At 39.9% G+C, this 20,780-nt stretch overlaps 1 protein-coding gene across 4 annotated transcripts in view; it reads left to right on the top strand.

Annotated features, from left to right (window-relative positions):
- Positions 1-20,780, top strand: part of CC2D2A (coiled-coil and C2 domain containing 2A) — a 133,615-nt gene that overhangs the window by 75,749 nt on the left and 37,086 nt on the right. For all 4 annotated transcript variants that reach the window (XM_007167328.2, XM_057546968.1, XM_057546965.1 and 1 more), the window contains 4 exons: positions 9,343-9,499; positions 12,364-12,511; positions 17,508-17,646; positions 19,813-20,016. In XM_007167328.2, coding sequence (XP_007167390.2) covers positions 9,343-9,499; positions 12,364-12,511; positions 17,508-17,646; positions 19,813-20,016 — 648 coding nt within the window. The remainder of the gene's footprint in view (positions 1-9,342; positions 9,500-12,363; positions 12,512-17,507; positions 17,647-19,812; positions 20,017-20,780) is intronic.

Below are 20,780 nucleotides of genomic sequence, written 5' to 3'. Positions count from 1 at the left end.
TCTGTCCCCTCTCCTCTGGAGCCCCTGCTAAGCCTGACTGCCTACGTGGAGGGCTCCTCTTCCTCCGTCCTCTTAGCAAAGTTGTGTCTGAGGGGCTCTGGGATCCTGCTGACTGGGTTTCATCCCAGCATCTCTCCCTGTGAGAGGCACCATTATTTGAGTCACTTAACTACGAAGCACCAAGGATCCAAAGACACAATCCCATTTCAGATTTGTTGAAATTAGAAAATCTGGTATTCTTTGTACCACTAACACCTGATTAAGAGAGGCCTTTCTTAGCCAGAGATTCTCTGCAGTGCAGAGCCTGAAGGCAGTGTCTTTCTGTTTGCATGGCGAAGGGCTTTGGAACATTTAAAATCCAAATGCCTTTGGGCGGAGGGTCACACCCTGCTGGTTCTGAAGCCCCACATCTTTGCTGCTTCCCACATGAACCCTCCTGCCCTGGCCCTGCACACTTGCGTGTGTTTAAGCTACAGTTTAAAGCAAGACTTAACTGCACAGGGAAAACTGTCTAAGTGAAGAATAAAACTTGATGGAGAAAGTAAATAAACACAAACTCCAAAAGCCAGCTCGATGCTTTGCAGTCACCTGCTCGTCACCATGAGAGGTTGCTGGGGGCCCTTAAGAGTCTTACCTGTTCCACATCCACAGAATAGCAAAGATTTCAGCTATGCAGAGTTTGCCCCCTTGTTTGAGATTCATCCTTGACTCCTCCTCCCCTTCCTCCCCTGCAGAGGGAAAACTGATGTTGAGGAAGACCGAGATTCACGTGAGAAGATCAGATAGAGAGCTAGAGTGAGGCCAGGGAGAGCAGCAGACAGAACACGGCAGGTAGGAAGGACTGGGGGCCTCGGAAAGAGACCCTCCCACCCTGAAGCTAGTGCGAAGGACAGGAGAGAAGGCCCTGGCATCCGGGTGTCCGGCCTGCATCCCTGTTGGTTGGTGAGAGCTCAGACCACCTGGCCAGTCTGTGAAACCCTCTCCCACTCTGGGCCATTCTAAATGTTCTGAATTACCATGTAAGGAAAGACATCCTTCACCTCCCACTAATGTACCAGGACTTTATTTCACATATATTCTAAAACATAAAGGAAGCCTCCTATACTATCTCCCATTGACTCTCTTGAATATTAACTTGCTATGGATGTTACAATCAAAACAATTTTTTAAAGTAATGTGAAAAGGGTATTCTCTAAAATATTATGAAATGAATTTTTAAATAAAAAAACAAAGCTTTATCCTACAATATTAAGAATATACTTGTAAGCTATTATCTTGGCCTTAAGAGCTGAATCATGTCATCTTCTTTAAAAAATTACAAATTAAAAAAAAAAAAATTACAAATTAAAGGAGTCTTGGGTAAGTTCTTAAACTATCCATAAAGATTTGATAACTGATCAAATTACATATCATAATGGCTCAATGGCCTAATTTTTTATAATTGAGTAGTAGTTATAGATGAAATTAATTTAGAGGATATTGTATTTCGACTGTCTAGGAATAGTACCGTGCCATTTGGAAATTTTCCATATGACCGCAAGTTTTGAATTAGGGAAGGTTCAAGGATTACTGGCAACTTCAGGAGGGTAAGAAAAATCACCTTAAATGCATCTGTTTATGCCAGTGCTATCAAATTTCTTTAGAGGGTAATGTGTTTCAGAAAATGTTCCAAGATTGTCAGAACTATAATGCGTCAGTTGATGACTCAACAACCTCAACAACCAAGCCCTGAATGTTGTGTAATTGTTGAGAGCCAGCTGAGGGTCTGATGCTGAGCCAGAAGTGTAGTGGAGCATTGGAAGCCATGTATAAAGGGAAGGGAGGTATACACGGCCCTGTCTCAGGGAGCTTTAAATCCAGCTAGGAGATGCGAGAGAGACAACTACAAAGAAGCAACGCTCAGCGCAGTACGATACACAGGACTGTTGAAGGGAACTGTGTTGATTGTGATGTTTGACTTCTTGCATGTTTTGAACCACAAGGCTCAGTGTTTCCTAGCCAGGCTTGAGATAGGAATGCCAGGGCAGCGCTACAAAGCAGAAGATAAGTCCACAGGCTGGCCCAGAAAGCCAGGAGTGAGGGGATGGGGTTGGGCCCTCACAGTGGAAACGGGAGGAAGGAATTAATTAGAGCAACACTGCAGCCTTGAAAGAAGGATTGACAGGACTCGATGATGGTTTGACTAGAGGGAGTAAAAAGAAAAGGAATCAAAGTTGGCCCCAAGGGAAGGGTGAGATGGGACTTCACAGGATGGGAGCTGGAATGGGACCAGAGCCCTTCCAGAAAGGTCTTGAAAAGGTCTGGTTTCTGAGGTCATTCCAAAATAAATGCTTGGTGTTTCACAAAATGAAGTTTGATTTAGAAATAAAAAAGCTTTGTGGTAATGACCTTCACTTCCTTATCATTCACATCTATAATATCACCCCATATTCATCTTCTTGACTCCCCAAAACTAACAGCTGTTGTGTAATACTGCTGCGTGGCTTTGTAATATCTTAGCATTATTATTTTTTCCTTATGAATCAATCCTGTTGAGCTTTCATATTCCCGGCATGCGGATTGAGATAGGGAACTTTTCCTTTTAACCAAGTTGGCAATAACTTGAGTTTCCCTTCCCAGAGCCTCTCCTGATTTCTCTGGCTCTTCTGCAGAATTGCACTCTCCACATGGGAAAAGCAATCCTCTTTGGACAAGTGTCCTTGATAACTCTCCTGTAGCTCACTGGGACAGGGGGAGAGAAAATAAAGATACCAAAAGGAGACTCCCTCCCAAAAGCTTGGCAGGGAAAGGAAGGAGGGAAATGGATCAGGGGTCTGAAAGGAGACTGTGGTTTACTTTAGGGTGTAGTTGACTGGAGCACATTTGTCAGCTGTGGAAAAAGAAGCCAGTCCAGAAAAGATTGATGACTTGGAAAATAAAAAGGAAGGTTGTAGGGGGAGTGGGTGGGAGAAAGGAAGGAAAGAGGGTGGGAGTGTTGAGGGAAGGAATGCCACAGGATACTGGGAGGGGTGGGATCAAGACAGAATAGCATGGTCCTTTGAGTCAAGAGTGATGACACAAGGGACGGGGTGGAGGGCTGGCCGTAAGGGGGTTCACCTCCAATGCCCACAGCCTTTTCAGTGAAGGAAGGGAGTCTGTGGGCACAAGAGTAAGGAAGGTTTGATCCAACACTGAAGGGAAATGGGGACATCAACCAAGAGACAATTAACAGACTGGACGATAACATCACCGGTGGCCGAGAGTACAGGACAGCCACTTATACCAAATCCAACACCACCATGTGCAAAATATGAAACTGCTGTGTTTTGTTTTGCTTTGTTTTGTTTAGGTTTTAAAATAAGAGAAACATGACTTAAGACCATGCAGTATAAACTACTTCATGATGGATTCTTTTTTATCTAAACTTAACGCCCCTACATTTCTAAGGTTTGTCTTATCTATACAGTTCTAAATACTGTTAGCAGGTAAATCTGCACCAGAGTGTTGAGTTAAAGCAAACACCATTCCAAATGCAGGAGAAGTTAATAAGAATCACATAAATAGTTCCAATTTGGTAGCAGCTGATCGAATTGCTATTCTGAATTCACTGCTGCCTTGCTTTATACAACAGGAATTTTTGAACAGTTGAACATAAATTATATTTCCTGCCTTGTTTCTTCATTAACATTCTACCTTCAAACACACACACACAAACACTCATTTTGCTCAGAGCAGTGCTTCTCAATGGAGATTATGTTGCCCCCCCCCGGGGGGGGCGCCTTTGGGCAATGTCTGGAGACATTTTAATGATCACAAGTGGTGAGGAGCTACTGGCACCTGTAATAAGTCAAGGCCAGAGATGCTGTTAAACATCTTACAGTGTACAGGACAGTATACTGCAACAAAGAATTGTTCAGCCCCAAATGTCAACAGTGCTGAGGTTGAGAACCCCTGACTTAGAAAGAAAACGAAAATTAAACTTAATTATACAAAAAGTGATTTGCAAATACCTATACAGCCCAAAGTGCCCATTTTCTGATTTTTAAAAATAGCATTTCATCCTAGCATTAAATAGAACTGCTATTTAAAAAGTTAGGGTGTCTTGAAAAGACAGATCTTACATGTTAAAGTTTAATTTAAATAAAAGAAATTCTTATTTTACAAAACTTACTAACATCAACTGGCTACCTTAAAAAAGTAGGGTAAAAAGTTTAGGAAATTTTTGGATTTTTTTTTTTTTTTTTTGGCTTTGTGAGATGGTATCCATTTTTCCTTATTTAAAAAAAAAGTTGATAATTACCTTCTGAGACAGTAGTCCCAATCAGCAAACCCTCCATTCCCCCAGAGTTTGTAGTTGCCTCTGTCCTACAGACTCAGCACCAAGACTCTCCAATTCATTTCCTCTCGGACACTAGACAGGAATGTGTTTCTGGAGACGGGGAAACAGACCCTTCCACTGACATCTACCAGAAATGCCCTTTCTGTAGTAACTGCGTGTTTTATTGGCCATCGTTAACCGTGGTGACCAGCACAGGCACATCCACAAGGAATTAAAAATCAAAACAGAAGCTCAGAGGCATCTCTTAAGGTCCTTCCACAATAAAATACTTGATAAACTATTAAAGTCTAGCAGGGATATTTTTGCAAAGCCACTGGAGTCAGATAATATAGAAACTTTGTCCTGTGCAGCTGAGTAAACAAACACTGAATTCAATTATGGAAGGGGATATAAGGAATCTGAAAAATACTTGGATTTGTTTTTATTTTTAGATGTGTTTCACACCCTGATTTAGTTGCCCTGGGTGTTGGGCTGTTTGGGAATTCATTAGTCATAGGAGTGGTTAAGAGAGACACAAAGTCAGGCAAAATTTAACTAAATACTAAATACTGCATTTATGTCACCTTGTGAAGCATTTTACCATCATAAATGGTATTTTCTGACAGTTGGTATGGTTTCTATTGCCTTAACTTGAAGGGTTTTATTAGCTCCTGATTTTTTAAAGCATTTAAGGCTTAATGTAGTTTGTTTTTCACCTCCTTGCCTTTGGGTTCCCAGAAATATAGACGATTTAATTATAAATATGGAATATGCCATAAAATTCCTATAAGGCCTCAGAAACTTAATGTCTTCCTTGAAAAAAAATAGTGTGTCTTGAAAAGACATTCCTACAAGTTAAAATTTAAGTTAAATAAAAGAAATTCTTTTGTCATAAAGCTGAATAAAATCAATTGGCCAACAAGATTTAATGAGATATTTGGGAAATGTAATCATGTTTATGAAAGACCTTTGTAAACTTCAAAGTATTATAAAAATGCACATGCTTGCTGTCAATTGTATGCCCAAACGAAGAGGAAAGAAACATTTATTGAGCTCATACAGAGGGAAAGAGGCTTTTCATCCATCTCAGCTAAACTGCACCACTGCCTTCCTGCTGAGCTTTGGGTAACATCCTCATTTTACAATGAAAGCAAAAGTGAGGGGAATGTCATGCCCAAGGTCACACAGCACAGCCAGTAAGTTGCAATGTCAGGATTCAGTCCCAGACCAGTTGAACCACAAGGTTGCCCTGTCCTGTCCACCACACTGCCCTCCGCAGGCTGTGGGAGGAGCTGACAGTCACGTGGGGAGTAAAACAAGTCAGGTAAAAAAAATCTGAGAGCCATACTACACCCAAGTCTACCAGCTGTTCAGAGAAGAAAACAATTCCATTCCACGGATTTATCATCTAACAACTTACTTCTATTAACAGTTCTATGTTTAACCTTTTGAGGAACTGCCAGATTGCTTTCCAAAGTGGCTGCATTATTTTACATTCCCACCAGCAGTGTGTGAGTTTCCATTTTCTCGACATCCTTGCCAACACTTGTTATCATTTGCCTTTTTGATTGCAGCCCTCCTTGTGGGTGTGAAATAGTATCTCAGTGTGGTTTTGCTTTGCATTTCCTTGACAGATAATGATGTTGATCATTCATACAAGCATTATTCATAATAGTCAAAAAGTGGAAACAACCCAAATACCCATCAAGTAAAATGTGACATAGCCACACAATGGAATATTATTTGGCAATAAAAAAAGAACAAAGTATTGATACATGGTACAACATGGCTGATTCTTTAAAGCATTAAGAATGAAAGCTAAGTGAAAGAAGTCAGTTCAGTTACAAAGAATCACAAGGTGTATGAGTCCATTTACTTAAAATGTCCAGAATAGGCAGAGCTATAGAGACAGAGTACATTTGTGGTTGCCTAGGGCTGTCGGGAAGGGGAGGTGAAAAGGGAAATAATGGCTAATGGGTATGAGAGTTTTGTCAGGGTGACGAAATGTTCTAAAATTGATTGTAGTGTTATTTTTCTGGATTTTGTTAGTTTATAGCATTTGTCAGCTTTTTAAAATTTATACTTTGTTGTGATTTGTTCTCATTCTAAATAAATAGTCTCTTCTGTAAAAATAAATAAATAAATAAGTTTTGTCTACAAAATCAGAAAAAAAAAAAAAAAACAGTTAACCTGCTCCCTTCTAAATATATTAATTCACAGATGGTAGGTACTGAGCAGTCAAAGGGAAATCAAACAAGATCCCTACTCTCAGGAATCTCACCATCCAGTAAGACAAATGATGCATAAACAACGAATTTCAATAGAGGGGATAAGCATTCCCACAAGGAAATCACAGGGAAAGGTGGTGGCACCTAAGGAAGTATGGGTGGGCATGTGGCAGGTCTCACTCAGTGTCCAGTACAGCAGGGGCACCTTCCAGGGAGGTAAAGCCCCTGCACGAAGTGGGCAGTGCACCCTCACCTTGCTGAGAGACCAAGCCCCTTGAGAATCTGAGAGGAAGTCAGAGACAGGAAGAGTTCGGTGGTCTTTTGATCACGATGGCCCATGCTAAGGTGATCCTTTAACCTTTGATTGTAGCCATTGTTTTTATAGCACTTCCATGTTTTGTGGTTCTTTCATTCAGATTTTAAATTATCTTTCAGTCATTATTTCTCACCAATCTATCTAAAGTAATTATACTTTATGGATCATGGTTATGGCTTTAAAAGGTTTCTTAATTGTTTAATCACCTTTCTGATTTTCCTTGACCAATGAGGAAGATGTAAGAAAAAGTGTACGAGTTTTGAAGTGAAACAGTTGTAGATTCAAATCGCAGCTTTGTGACTTAAGAGATGAGGGACTAGGGGAAGTTTCTCCCCTTTGTCGAGCCACACACATCCATAACCTAGAATTGCTGGGTCTGTTATCTCTCTTAATCTTTACCACAAACCGTCCTTCATAGGATTGTGGTTAAGATTAGACGAGATAACAGACGGCTTCATACAAAGGAATGTCTCAGTGAATTAAAATTTGGGGGGGAAGTACAAAAAATTTTAAAGAAAAACCCACCATTTTCTTAGACTGAAACTTGATGCCGGTGAGTCCATAATTAAACAGGTCAAACCAAGTTCTCCTGTGCAATAAACAACAATCTGCTACATGTTCTTTAAGGTCTGTGATATTATAAAACGGCAGGTTCTTTTGAGAGGTTGAGGTAAGCAAAAAAAATGGCCATCCTTTCTCCATTAGAGTTCTGAGCCAATACAAATATAGAGAAAAAGTGTTAAAAAATGTAAAAAGAGAGGGGGATCACCTATAAATTAATAGAGCCTTGAGGGACATACCAATCAATTGCAATGTATGGAATAAATTGTGATATTAATTCAAAGTAATTTTTTGAGACTCTAAGGAGCATTTGAAACTTACTGATATTTGACGTTATTAAGGAATTGCTGTGATAATAGTATTGTAATTACGCCTTTTTATATCCTTCTCTTTTAGAGATACGTATTGAAACATTTACAGTAAAATGATGTCTGAGTTCAAAATACTGGTGGAGAGTCCAATGGTTGAGAGTGTAGATAAAACCAGATTGGCCATAAGTTAATGGTAATTGAAGCTAGGTAGGTGATGGGTTCATGGTATATTATTCTTCTAAGATTACATATATTTGAAATTTTCCCTAAAAGATGTTTTTAATAAGGAAAAAAATATCACCTATCTACTGATAAAGATGAATTTGGAGAGCATGGCTTAAATGTGCCACTCCTGGGCTTCCTGCTGAGCCCCTGAATTAGGCAGAGGTAAGCCCCGCACAGTCACAGGTTTCTTGGTGCACCCAGCCTGTTAGAATACCTCACAGTGGTACTAAGTCTGGGGTTTTGAGCTCAGTTCCTATGCAGTCTCTGCTTTGTCTTTGCCCCAGTAGCCCCTCAAAGCTCAATCAGCCATCTTGCAAATGTGAGCTGGTAGATACCAGGGAGATGAAGCCAGGACAGCAGTCCAGTACAAATCCATCCTCATCCTTATCCTTGGAAAAGAATTCATATCACATTGATACGGAGAGGGTTAGGCAGAGAGGCTCTATAGTGTCATTTTTGTGCATTCAGGTGGTAAATGGCAAGTATTAATCAGAGGGAACTCTATTGCATAAGAAGAAAAATAGGAGTACTTAATTTGTAGAAATAAAAGAGTAAAATCTGCATTTTAGAGAAATGTGTACCAGCCAGAGAGGCCTCATGGGAAGAAAGAATAAAACATAGAAAGGAAGCCAGCAGAGCTGTGGAATATTTTATCTTTTACCACAAAAGAAATGACCCAAGAATACAGGGAAGCAGAGGGTCCTACTGAGACTGTATTGTATATTCATAATCTGTGGTTGCCCTGGCAATGGGTCCTTCATCTCATGGTGATGGCATTACAGTAAGACACACCACAGTAATTAGTATCAGAGCTACAGGGGGTCAAGTTAGCTCCATTTTGGGAGAAGGCCTGAGAAGAAGCTGGATAGGATTTCAGCAACTAACAAATAAAATGAGGTCTTGAAGGAAAGAACTTTGAGAGATTTACCCAATAACAGATTTGAACTTGATACCCTAGAGTACTTCTAGGTATGGTGCGTTTCCTACTGACTTTGAGGTTGGTGCAGATGATAAACCATCTAGTGGCATGTCCATATTGTCCCACCTTTCAACCTGATGGCGTTTCTCTCTGAAATAATCTGAACCAGGAGAAAGAGGCAGCCCATTCTCCAAACTACTGTGTATTAGTCTGACATAGAAACAATTGCAGTCGCCTGATAATTTGATTAACCTCTCTACCCCAGGAGATTAGGCCAGGCAAGAGGACAGGGTGCCAACAACGTGACCATAAATAGGGTATAACCTGGTCTCCATGGAGACCATAGCAACACAACTCAACTTTCCACTCTGAGATGGGCGCTCTTGACTAGAACAGTGACCAGCACAGAAAAATGTACTCATTATCTGGGAGTGAGCACCCTTTATTGCTGTTTTTATTTGGCTGTTTCCCTTCCTCAATTTCAGGTATATGAAACAGTTGGACACAGTGGTACCACCTTGCTAGCAGAAGTGTTTCTGCCTATTCCTGAAACTACTGTTGTCACTGGAAGAGCTCCCACTGAAGAAGTGGAGTTTAGCAGTAACCAGCATGTGACACTGGACCACGAGGGAGTTGGCAGCGGTATGGAAAGCCTCATTGGCTCACGGATTCCTGGTCAAATTTGAACATATCTTTCTTTTTCACTTATCAGACAAGCAGACAATTATAAAATTGCTATCAGAAACTTAAATTAAAGCAATAATCATATACAATTTTTGGCAAAGTCATTTTTATATACTATGGGTGGCCAGAAAATTCATATAACTATGCAAGTGTAAAGTAGTTTTACCGTGTGAATTAAGGGCCTTTAGATTGCCTTTGACACCTTAATTCAACTTCTAGGAATCTTTCCTAAGAAAACAATTTGAAATGAAGACAAAACTTTGTGCATAAAAAAAAAGTACCTCACAGTGTTATTTGTAAGGCTGAAAAGTTTGAAATAAATAATAGGGGGATTATTAAATAATATTCTCTCTTATCTTCTTCTACAATTCTGATTAAATATATGATGGACCATCTCACTCTGTCCACCATGTTTTTTAACCTCTCTTTAATATACTTGACATCTCTTTTTTTTTTTTTTTTTTTTTTTTTTATAATTTATTTTATTTATGGCTGTGTTGGGTCTTCGTTTCTGTGTGAGGGCTTTCTCTAGTTGTGGCAAGCAAGGGCCACTCTTCATCGCGGTGCGCGGGCCTCTCACTGTCGCGGCCTCTCCCGCTGCGGAGCACAGGCTCCAGACGCGCAGGCTCAGCAATTGTGGCTCACGGGCCCAGTTGCTCCGCGGCATGTGGGAATCTTCCCAGACCAGGGCTCGAACCCGTGTCCCCTGCATCGGCAGGCAGATTCTCAACCACTGCGCCACCAGGGAAGCCCCGACATCTCTTTTTTTCACTTTTATATTCTGTGCAATTTCTTTAAGTCAGTCTTCCAAATCATGAATTCACTTTTTGGCTGTGTCCAGTCATTGAAACTCATCACTGCATTTTTCGTTTCAATGATTATATTCTTCACCTCTAGAAATTCTATTTAGTTTTTTTTTTTTTAAGATCCTGTAATTTACCTGCTTAAATTTATTTATTTATTTATATATATATATATATATATATTTTTTTTTTTTGGTTGTGTTGGGTCTTTGTTTCTGTGCAAGGGCTTTCTCTAGTTGCGGCAAGCGGGGGCCACTCTTCATCGCGGTGCACGGGCCTCTCACTATCGCGGCCTCTCTTGTTGCAGAGCACAGGCTCCAGACGCGCAGGCTCAGTATTTGTGGCTCACGGGCCTAGTTGCTCCGCGGCATGTGGGATCTTCCCAGACCAGGGCTCGAACCCGTGTCCCCTGCATTGGCAGGCAGATTCTCAACCACTGTGCCACCAGGGAAGCCCCCTCTATTTAGTTTTTTACAATCAGTGCTGACAACTTTTTGTCCTTTTCTGACACTGTCAATCATTTCTTTTATTCATTAATTCATTCATTTATTCTTTAAAACACATTAAAATATTTTTCAATATTCTGTATCTGATCATTCCAACACCTATCTGCTTATTAGTCTGATTCTGATTCTGTTTCCTCACGTGCCTGGTGATTTTTTATTATGAGAGCATATCTGGAACTTTATCTTCAAGAATTCTTTGAGTCTCAAAACTGATCACCAGTCTAAAAGTCTGGAGGCTTAAGCTTTTAGTTGCAGCTCTGCTACTGACAAGGTGTGTGATCCTAGTAATTATGTAACCTCTTTGAATATCATCTTCCTCATTCATAAAATGGATCTAATAATAACACCCTTAATGTCATATAGGGTTATTTTGAAGATCCAAGATGGAGCGTTCAGTATGAAGGAAAGATCTTTGAAAAACACAAAGATGCTGTTACAGGGTTAACAGTGGTTGAGTTTTTGTGTTAATAATATTAACTGGAACTCCCCAAAGCATGAAGTTGCTATATTTCATGCTTGAAAATCTTTACTTAATTTACTTGATTAAATGCCCTGCCCCGAGACTTTTTTTATCACTAATGCCCAATCAGTGAGGGCCAAATCAGTGAGGCTTTACCGTCGCTACAATAGCTGAGCAATAGCATCTGTGGAGTGGTCAGTGTTTGCCAGGCATGTCTGAGTCTTTGCAAGTTTTACCTCACTTAACATGCTGTTCCTCACTCCAGGCACACTCTGACCTTAGGGCCTTTGCCTTTGTTCCTTCTGCCCAAAAGGCTCTTTCTCAAGATACCTACATGCCTCACTTGCGCTTTCTTCAGGCCCTTATTCAAAAGTGACTTCTCTTGGAGCCCTCCCTGGCCACCCCGTCTGAAAGTTCAACCCCTGCCTCCTCCAAACACACATTTTCTATACACCTTCCCTAATTTGTTTCTCTTTTGCATTTATCACTCTCTAACATACTGCCCATGTCTCTTACTTATCTTGCTTATAACCTGTCTCTCCTACTTGAATGTAAACTCCATGAGAACAGGGATTCCTATCAGTTTTGTTTCTTTACTGCTATCTTTGTGACCAGAATAGTGCCAGCATGAAGTAGGAGCTCAAAGAAGTATCTACTGAATGAATGAATAAATGAATGTCTTCACAGTAATCCATAAAAGGGGGTACTATTATGTTTCTTATTTTATACACAACGAAACCAAGGTTCAGAGAAGTTAAGTAGTTTGTCCACACAGCTGTTAAGTGGCAGAACCAGAATATACATGCAGTTGGTCCCACTCCAGAGTGCATCGTTCATTATAATGCCTACACTCTGCTGTCAAGAGATAGAACCAAGTGGCCGATGGTGAGTGTCATTCCCTGAAGAAGTTCAGTGATGTTGATTTGAATTATGTGTTCCATCCCCACCACTCCCACCCACTCTGTTCCATTTGTCTACTTTCTGCTTTCTTACTAGTACTGGGCTCACTCCCTCTTTCTAAACAACATCCTATTTAATCTGCTGTTTCCCCAGGAGTACCCTTCTCATTTGAAGCTGATGGTAGTAATCAACTGATTCTAATGACCTCGGGGAAAGTGTCCAACAGTGTGGCATGGGCCATTGGAGAAAATGGGATTCCTTTAATTCCTCCATTGTCACAGCAGAATATTGGATTTAGAAGGTAATGTATGGCTAGAATAAGCTGATGGACAATGTCAGAATTGGCATGAACAATATCCAGTGGGAAAAAAGCTTGCAATATCACATTCTTTCCTTTTATTGTTATGTGCCAGTATTTTCAGGGTTGTTTTTTTTTTAATCAGTAAAGCACTTTACCTTATTTAATCTTCACCAATTAACTCTGTGAAGTATTCTTTTCCCAATTTCACAGATGGGGAAAGTGCATAGCACATACCTGTATATATCAATATTTGGCCCTAAGTAAAGGTTCATTGTGAATGATGATTGGTGTAGAACCTTCTGGTTATGTGAAAGTCCCTATTCTCAGTCCCCTTCATTGATTGCTAGCCCTAGGTTTCTACTCAGAACAGCAGAAAGGGACTCTGGGCCTCACCAGTTCACTCCAGAAGGACGGGCCCTCTCTCTTTGTGGTTGATGCCTGTCCAGGCAGCCTGGACTGTGTCTTGCTTCTGTCCTTCCCCAATAGATGTGTCTTGAGTGGATCATCTTACCACTGTTGTCTCAATTGCCTCCATAAAATAAAAGGACTTATCTTGATCACCAAGAAGACACTTCCCAAGTCAAAGACTGTCATTTTCAACGTGTGGAAAAACAGACTGGGGCTGGTTTTGTTCCCTTTACACCCTCTCCATTCAGTGCAAATGCTTGTATCCATGCGATAAAAACAACAAGGCCTTTCTCAGCCAGGACCCTGGCAGCATTTCCAGTGGAGGCTCGTTTATGCCTTTGAATATAAGCCTTTTGCATTTGTCTCATTGAGTTTTATGCTGGAGAAATTTCCTGGGGATGAAAGCTCCAGCTCCTCAGGAGAGGAGGTAAAACAGTGTGAGTGATGAGAGATGCAGCCCTGTTAATAAAGTCCCAACTCATAGAGGGAACCTACCTCAACATAATAAAGGCCATATACGACAAACCCACAGCAAACATCATTCTTAATGGTGAAAAACTGAAAGCATTTCCTCTAAGATCAGGAACAAGACAAGGATGTCCACTCTCACCACTATTATTCAACACAGTTTTGGAAGTCCTAGCCATGGATATCAGAGAAGAAAAAGAAATAAAAGGAGGGCTTCCCTGGTGGCGCAGTGGTTGAGAATCTGCCTGCTAATGCAGGAGACACGGGTTCGAGCCCTGGTCTGGGAGGATCCCACATGCCACGGAGCAGCTGGGCCCGTGAGCCACAGCTGCTGAGCCTGCGCGTCTGGAGCCTGTGCCCCGCAACGGGAGGGGCCGCGATAGTGAAAGGCCCGCGCACCGCGATGAAGAGCGGTCCCCGCACCGCGATGAAGAGTGGCCCCCGCTTGCCGCAACTAGAGAAAGCCCTCGCACAAACCGAAGACCCAGCACAGCCAAAAATAAATAAATAAATAAATAAATAAATAAATAATAAATAAATAAAATTAAAAAAAAAAAAAAGAAATAAAAGGAATACCAACTGGAAAAGAAGAAGTAAAACTGTCACTGTTTGCAGCTGACATGATACTATACATAGAGAATCCTAAAGATGCCACCAGAAAACTACTAGAGCTAAGCAATGAATTTGGTGAAGTTGCAGGATACAAAATTAATGCACAGAAGTCTCTTGCATTCCTATAAACTATTGATGAAAAATCTGAAAGAGAAATTAAGGAAACACTCCCATTTACCGTTGCAACAAAAAGAATAAAATACCTAGGAATAAACCTACCTAGGGAGACAAAAGACCTGTATGCAGAAAACTATAAGACACTGATGAAAGAAATTAAAGATGATTCCAACAGATGGAGAGATATACCATGTTCTTGGATTGGAAGAATCAATATTGTGAAAATGACTATACTACCCAAAGCAATCTACAGATTCAATGCAATCCCTTTCAAATTACCAATGGCATTTTTTACAGAACTAGAACAAAAAATCTTAAAATTGGTATGGAGACACAGAAGACCCCGAATAGCCAAAGCAGTATTGAGGGAAAAAAAATGGAGCTGGAGGAATCAGACTCCCTGACTTCAGACTATACTACAAAGCTACAGTAATCAAGACAATATGATACTGGCACAAAAACAGAAACATAGATCAATGGAACAAGATAGAAAACCCAGAGATAAACCCACGCACCTATGGTCAACTAATCTATGACAAAGGAGGCAAAGATATACAATGGAGAAAAGACAGTCTCTTCAATAAGTGGTGGGGGGAAAACTGGACAGCTACATGTAAAAGAATGAAATTAGAACACTCCCTAACACCATACACAAAAATAAACTCAAAATGGATTAGAGACCTAAATGTAAGACTGGACCCTATAAAACTCTTAGAGGAAAACATAGGAAGAACACTCTTTGATGTAAATCACAGCAAGATCTTTTTTGATCCACCTCCTAGAGTAATGGAAATAAAAACAAAAATAAACAAATGGGACTTAATGAAACTTAAAAGCTTTTGCACAGCAAAGGAAACCATAAACAAGAAGAAAAGACAAACCTCAAAATGGGAGAAAATATTTGCAAACAAATCAACGGACAAAGGATTAATCTCCAAAATATATAAACAGCTCATGCAGCTCAATATTAAAGAAACAAACAACCCAATTCAAAAATGCGCAGAAGACCTAAATAGACATTTCTCCAAAGAAGACATACAGATTGCCAACAAACACTTGAAAGAATGCTCAACATCATTAATCATTAGAGAAATGCAAATCAAAACTACAATGAGGTATCACCTCACACTGGTCAGAATGGCCATCATCAAAAAATCTAGAAACAATAAATGCTGGAGAGGATGTGGAGAAAAGGGAACCCTCTTGCACTGTTGGTGGGAATGTAAATTGATACAACCGCTATGGAGAACAGTATGGAGGTTCCTTAAAAAACTAAAAACAGAATTACCATATGACCCAGCAATCCCACTACTGGGCATATACCCAGAGAAAACCATAATTCAAAAAGACACGTGCACCCCAGTGTTCATTGCAGCACTATTTACAACAGCCAGGACATGGAAGCAACCTAAATGCCCATCGACAGACGAATGGATAAAGAAGTTGTGGTACATATATACAATGGAATATTACTCAGCCATAAAAAGGAACGAAATTGGGTCATTTGTAGAGACATGGATGGATCTAGAGACTGTCATACAGAGTGAAGTAAGTCAGAAAGACAAAAACAAATATCGTATATTATCGCATATATGTGGAACCTAGAAAAATGGTACAGATGACCAGGCAGGGCAGAAATAGAGACACAGATGTAGAGAACAAACATATGGACACCAAGGGGGAAAAGCGGTGGGGGGTGGGGATGGTGGTGTGATGAATTGGGAGATTGGGATTGACATGTATACACTGATGTGTATAAAATGGATGACTAATAAGGACCTGCTGTATAAAAAAAATAAATAAAATAAAATTCAAAAAATATAAAATAAAATAAAGCCCCAACTCAACCAAGGTGACCACACTGGCCCCCTTGGAACTCAGTCATGTCCAAAGTTGGTGCTTAAGTTGGTTGCATAAGTGTTTATTTTTTCTCTTTTATTTTAACTACAAGTGGTCCCCAGTTATCTGGGAGATGAGGCCTTCTGGGCATCCTGCACCAGATGCAGAGGCACCTGTCACTAGTCTGGATCCAGGGACTCAGGACACTTTAACGCACTGGGCAGAGTTGTAAGAATGCAGGGTCACAGTTGCATTCCTTCTATTTATACTTCTTTTCTCCCCTAGTTTTACTGAGATATAACTGACATATAGCACTGTATAAGTTTAAGATGTACAACATAATGATTCGGTATTTGTACATACTGCAAAATGATTATCACAATAAGTTTAGGTAACACATCCATCACCACACATAGTTATAATTTCTTCCTTGTGATGAGAAATTTTAAGATCTGCTATCTTAGCAATTTCCAAGTATACAATAGAGTATTATTAACTATAGTCACCATGCTGTACCTTAGATTTCCAGAACTTACTCATATTATAACTGGAAGTTTGTACTCTGGAGTCCCTTCATCCATTTCTCCATCCCCGTCACCTCTGGCTCCACCAATCTATTCTCTGTTTCTATGAGTTTGTGTTTTTTAGATTCCACATAGAAGTGAGATCATCTCACTTAGTGCAACGCCCTCAAGGTCCATCCAGTTGTTTCAAATGACAGGATTTCCTTCTTTTACGGCTGAATAATATTCTATATATGATATATATATTATACATATATATCATATTTTATTTATCCGTTCATCCACTGATGGACACTTAGGTTGTTTCCATGTCTTAGTTACTGTAAATAATGCTGCAATAAACATGGGAGTGCAGATATCTCTTCGGGATACTGATTTTGTTTACTTTGGATATATCCCCAGATGTGGGATTGCTGGATTATATGGTTGTTCTACTTTTAATTTCTTGAGGAGCCTCCATACTGTTTTTCATAGTGGCTGCACCAATTTACATTCCCACCAGTAGTGCACAAGGGACTACCTTTTTTTTCATATCCTTGCCAACACTTGTTTTCACTTGTCTTTTTGATTATAGCCATTCTGACAGGTGTGAGGTGATATTTCATTATAGTTTTGATTTGCATTTCCCTGATGATCAGCGATGTTGAGCATCTTTTCATGTGTCTGTTGGCCACTTGTACGTCTTCTTTGGAAAAATGTCACTTCAGATCCTTTGCCCATTTTAATTAGATTATTTGTTTTCTTGCTACTGAGTTGTATGAGTTCCTTGTATTTTTTGGATGTTAACCCCTTATTAGATGTGTGCTTTGAAAATACTTTCTCCCACCATTCAGACTTCTTTATTATGCTTATAACATATTTAACAGTAACCATCAAGTAAAGAAAAATGTCAAAAGTCCTTCCTTATGATCAGATTTTCTCTCATAAGGAATAGCCTCCTTAAGCAGTGCTGTCCCTGGGATTTTGTGGTCTTGATGCAAACTGCTCTGTGATAAAGTCGGTCTCATGGAATCAACTTTCATTTTCAGCGCTTTGAAGAGAGCAGATGCCATCTCATCCATTGGCACATCAGGACTGACAGACATGAAAAAGTTGGCCAAGTGGGCAGCAGAGTCCAAGCTTGACCCCAATGACCCCAGCAATGCCCCTTTGATGCAGCTCATCTCGGTAATGTGGCAGGAGATCTGGACACACACCACTTCTCCACTTGGTGTGATAATAACAGAAATGGCTGGTCCTTGACACACATTTTCTTTCCCATATGTTCTCCTGCGCAATAGTGTTTAAGAGCATGAAGCCTAGGTTGAATGACAGGTTTAAATTTTAGCTCTGTACCTACTGGCTGTGTGATGAAGGCAAGCACGCATGCCCCTAAGCCCTGTGATGCCCTCACACTGTTGTCAGGAGGAAATGAGCTGCTGTGGATCAACATCTAGCTGGGCACATGGTCAGTGTGCAGTCAACGTCAGCTGCTGCTGGTGTTGTTACTCTTACCTCTAACCTCTGTAAAACCCCTAAAGAAAAGTTTCAATTTGCCCCTTCTGTGGAGAGACACTGAACCCAGACACTCAGGGTTCCTTGCTCCTCATCCCAGAGATAGTAAGAACACGGCTCCAAGTTGATGTGATTTCAGGCCCTGTGGTCTTTCCATCATACCTTGAAGGGCTGATGGGGCATTTTCAGAAATGGTGGTTTTGTTTGTTTTCTTGTTGGATGATTAATTAGATTACCTTTTAGGTTTCACTGAAGTGTTTTTGATATAAACTGCTTGTGTCTACCATAACATTCAAAATTCTTTCTTCAGTGAATTTGTAAATAAAATGGAACATTAGTCAGTAAATGATTTCTCTTGGTGACAAATACAATTGCTTTTACTCCCAAGTTCATAATTCCCACAGAAACCTAATAACCAAGTAGATGATCCAGAAAGTGGCCATAGCAACACATTCCGTGGTCACGTTTCTTAGTTCGAGTTCATCAGTAGGGTAACTATAACCAGGATGAAAGCTTTCATTTCTCCCCTAGTGATTCTAAGAGAAATCCCAAAGGCTTGCTTTGGTTTATTCTGACTTTTATCTTCATAAAATCTCCTTCCAACATGATACTTAGTGCATGTTGATAATTAGAGAACTATTAGAAAGAATAAATTATCTTATTTAACCAAAACATTTCTTGCATAATTAGTGAATGAGTGAAGTCCCAATATATGTCTTCACTGTTTCATTTTTGTTTTATTAATTAAAATGAAAATATCCACCTTAAAAAAAAAAAGAAAGAAAGAATAGGCCATATTACCTGAAGTGTAGCCTATTCCATATAAAGCTCTCAAATTATTGATATGTTTCAATGACTAGCTTTAAATGGACAATAATATAGTGCATATGTCCCCTTCATTTTTTTTTTCTTTTTAACTATTTGCTTCCCATAGAAGGACAAAACACAGAGTTTGCCTTCCTGACTGGCCTCTTTTTTACGAACCAGGATTTTCACAGCAGTATCACCTTTCCCATCGCAAAGCTCCATCAGATCTCTGCTCCCTGAGGAGGAGCAGAGACCTGCCCAGGAGGAGGTTGCATCTGGCAAAGCACCCGGCAGAGGAGCAAGCAGACACCTGGGCAGAGTGCAGCCCACACCTGCTAGTTTCTCAGTGGTGCTGAAGCCGCACTTTCTGTGCCAGGGTACAGGGGCATCAGAGGCCGGTGCTTGGGTCCATCTCTGGTTCACTTTTCTCAGTGACCAAGGCCATGAGGTGCTGTGCAGGGACAGGAGAGCATGGCTGTGGAGCCAAGTGAAGCTGATCAGCCTGACTCTAGGGCCTTTATCTACATTTGTGCATAAAGTCCAAAAGTTATATTTTAAAAATATTTTAAAATATATTTAAAATGTTAAAGTGTAAAAATATTTAGATATTTTAAAAATACATTTAAAATACATACACTTTATATACACTATGTATATGAATAATCTTATTTGCAGTAGGCACTTGGTAATACACTGATATAAATCTCATATTTTTCGGTCTGTATATTTTTGTGACAACTGTTAGAGGAGTGTGCATACCAAAAATGAACCTTTTAACTTTTATTTCTCTGGAAAAATGATTCATGATACTTTTTATAGCTACTAAATGAATATTAGTAGCTATAAAAGGCAGAGTAGCATCTGTCTCATTACCATTATATTTTAGTGTATTTTCTCTTTAAATGAAATGATGGCTGTTTCAAGTCTCTCTGTCTAAAACTGTTAAAACGTCATTCCCAAAAGCTCAGTGCCAAGTTTCTTTGGGTGAAATCTGCCTGTTATCTAGAGTTTTGTATTTCCTGGTTTTTATAGGTTGCTACCAGTGGTGAATCCTACATCCCTGATTTCTTTCGACTGGAACAGCTACAACAAGAATTTAACTTTGTTTCAGATGAGGAATTAAACAGATCCAAACGATTCAGGCTTCTTGGTCTTAGAAGCCAAGAGGTGCCAGAATTCCGAAATTATAAACAAATTCCAATGTATGACCGAGAAATTATGGAAAAGGTATTCCAGGTGAGAAATTGCCTTATTTTATTATTAATAAAATAATAAACTATCTGCTGCGCCATTTGGTATACTATTATGTATGTATTTTGTTGTTGTTATGTTCTCAGTAGCAATATTGCTTCCTCTTTTGTAGTACTTTACGTAACCTTCCCATTATGTTTCTTGAATCCAATGTTTAAATAATATCTTTGTCTCAGTATAATGACATCTAAACTAGGAAAAATTAGAGTTGTAAGGTTGAAGAGTCTCTTAAGTGTTAATGTGGCAAAGGATTGTGCCTTAGTCAGGATTCAATGCCATTTTAATCCAGTAAGTATTTACTAAGCACAAAGCACGGTGGTAAGCACTGCAGGGAAAATAGGTGGGTAGGATTTGAGCAGCCTAGGGGCGGGGGTCCAGGAAGGAAGTGGGGAACAGTTCTGGGCACCCTAGACAGGCAGCAGGATGCACAAAGGCTTGGCAGAGGAGAGAACGTGGCGGGCGTGGGAGCAGGGAGCCTTTGAGGAGTTACAGGTAATAGGCTTGTGTATATGGGGCAAGCCAGTGAAAGCCAGGCAAGTCTGTGTTTGATGAGGTAAAGGGAGAGCCATTAGAAGTTAATACCAGGACTGTATGATTTTTCATGCAGCAATTAGTCTGGGAGAATATTTTTGGTTATTTGGTTCTTTATATTAGTTTGGACTTGTGATTATAAGTGATAAAAACCCAATTTGAACTAGCTTATGAATGAAGGGGAGTTTATTAGATAATGAAATCACAAAATAGAGTTA

This window comes from Balaenoptera acutorostrata, chromosome 5 (assembly GCF_949987535.1).
Source record: "Balaenoptera acutorostrata chromosome 5, mBalAcu1.1, whole genome shotgun sequence".
NCBI classification, from domain to species: Eukaryota; Metazoa; Chordata; class Mammalia; order Artiodactyla; family Balaenopteridae; genus Balaenoptera; species Balaenoptera acutorostrata.
Note: the sequence above shows the minus strand (reverse complement) of the source record. Positions and strands in the feature narration are given on the sequence as shown.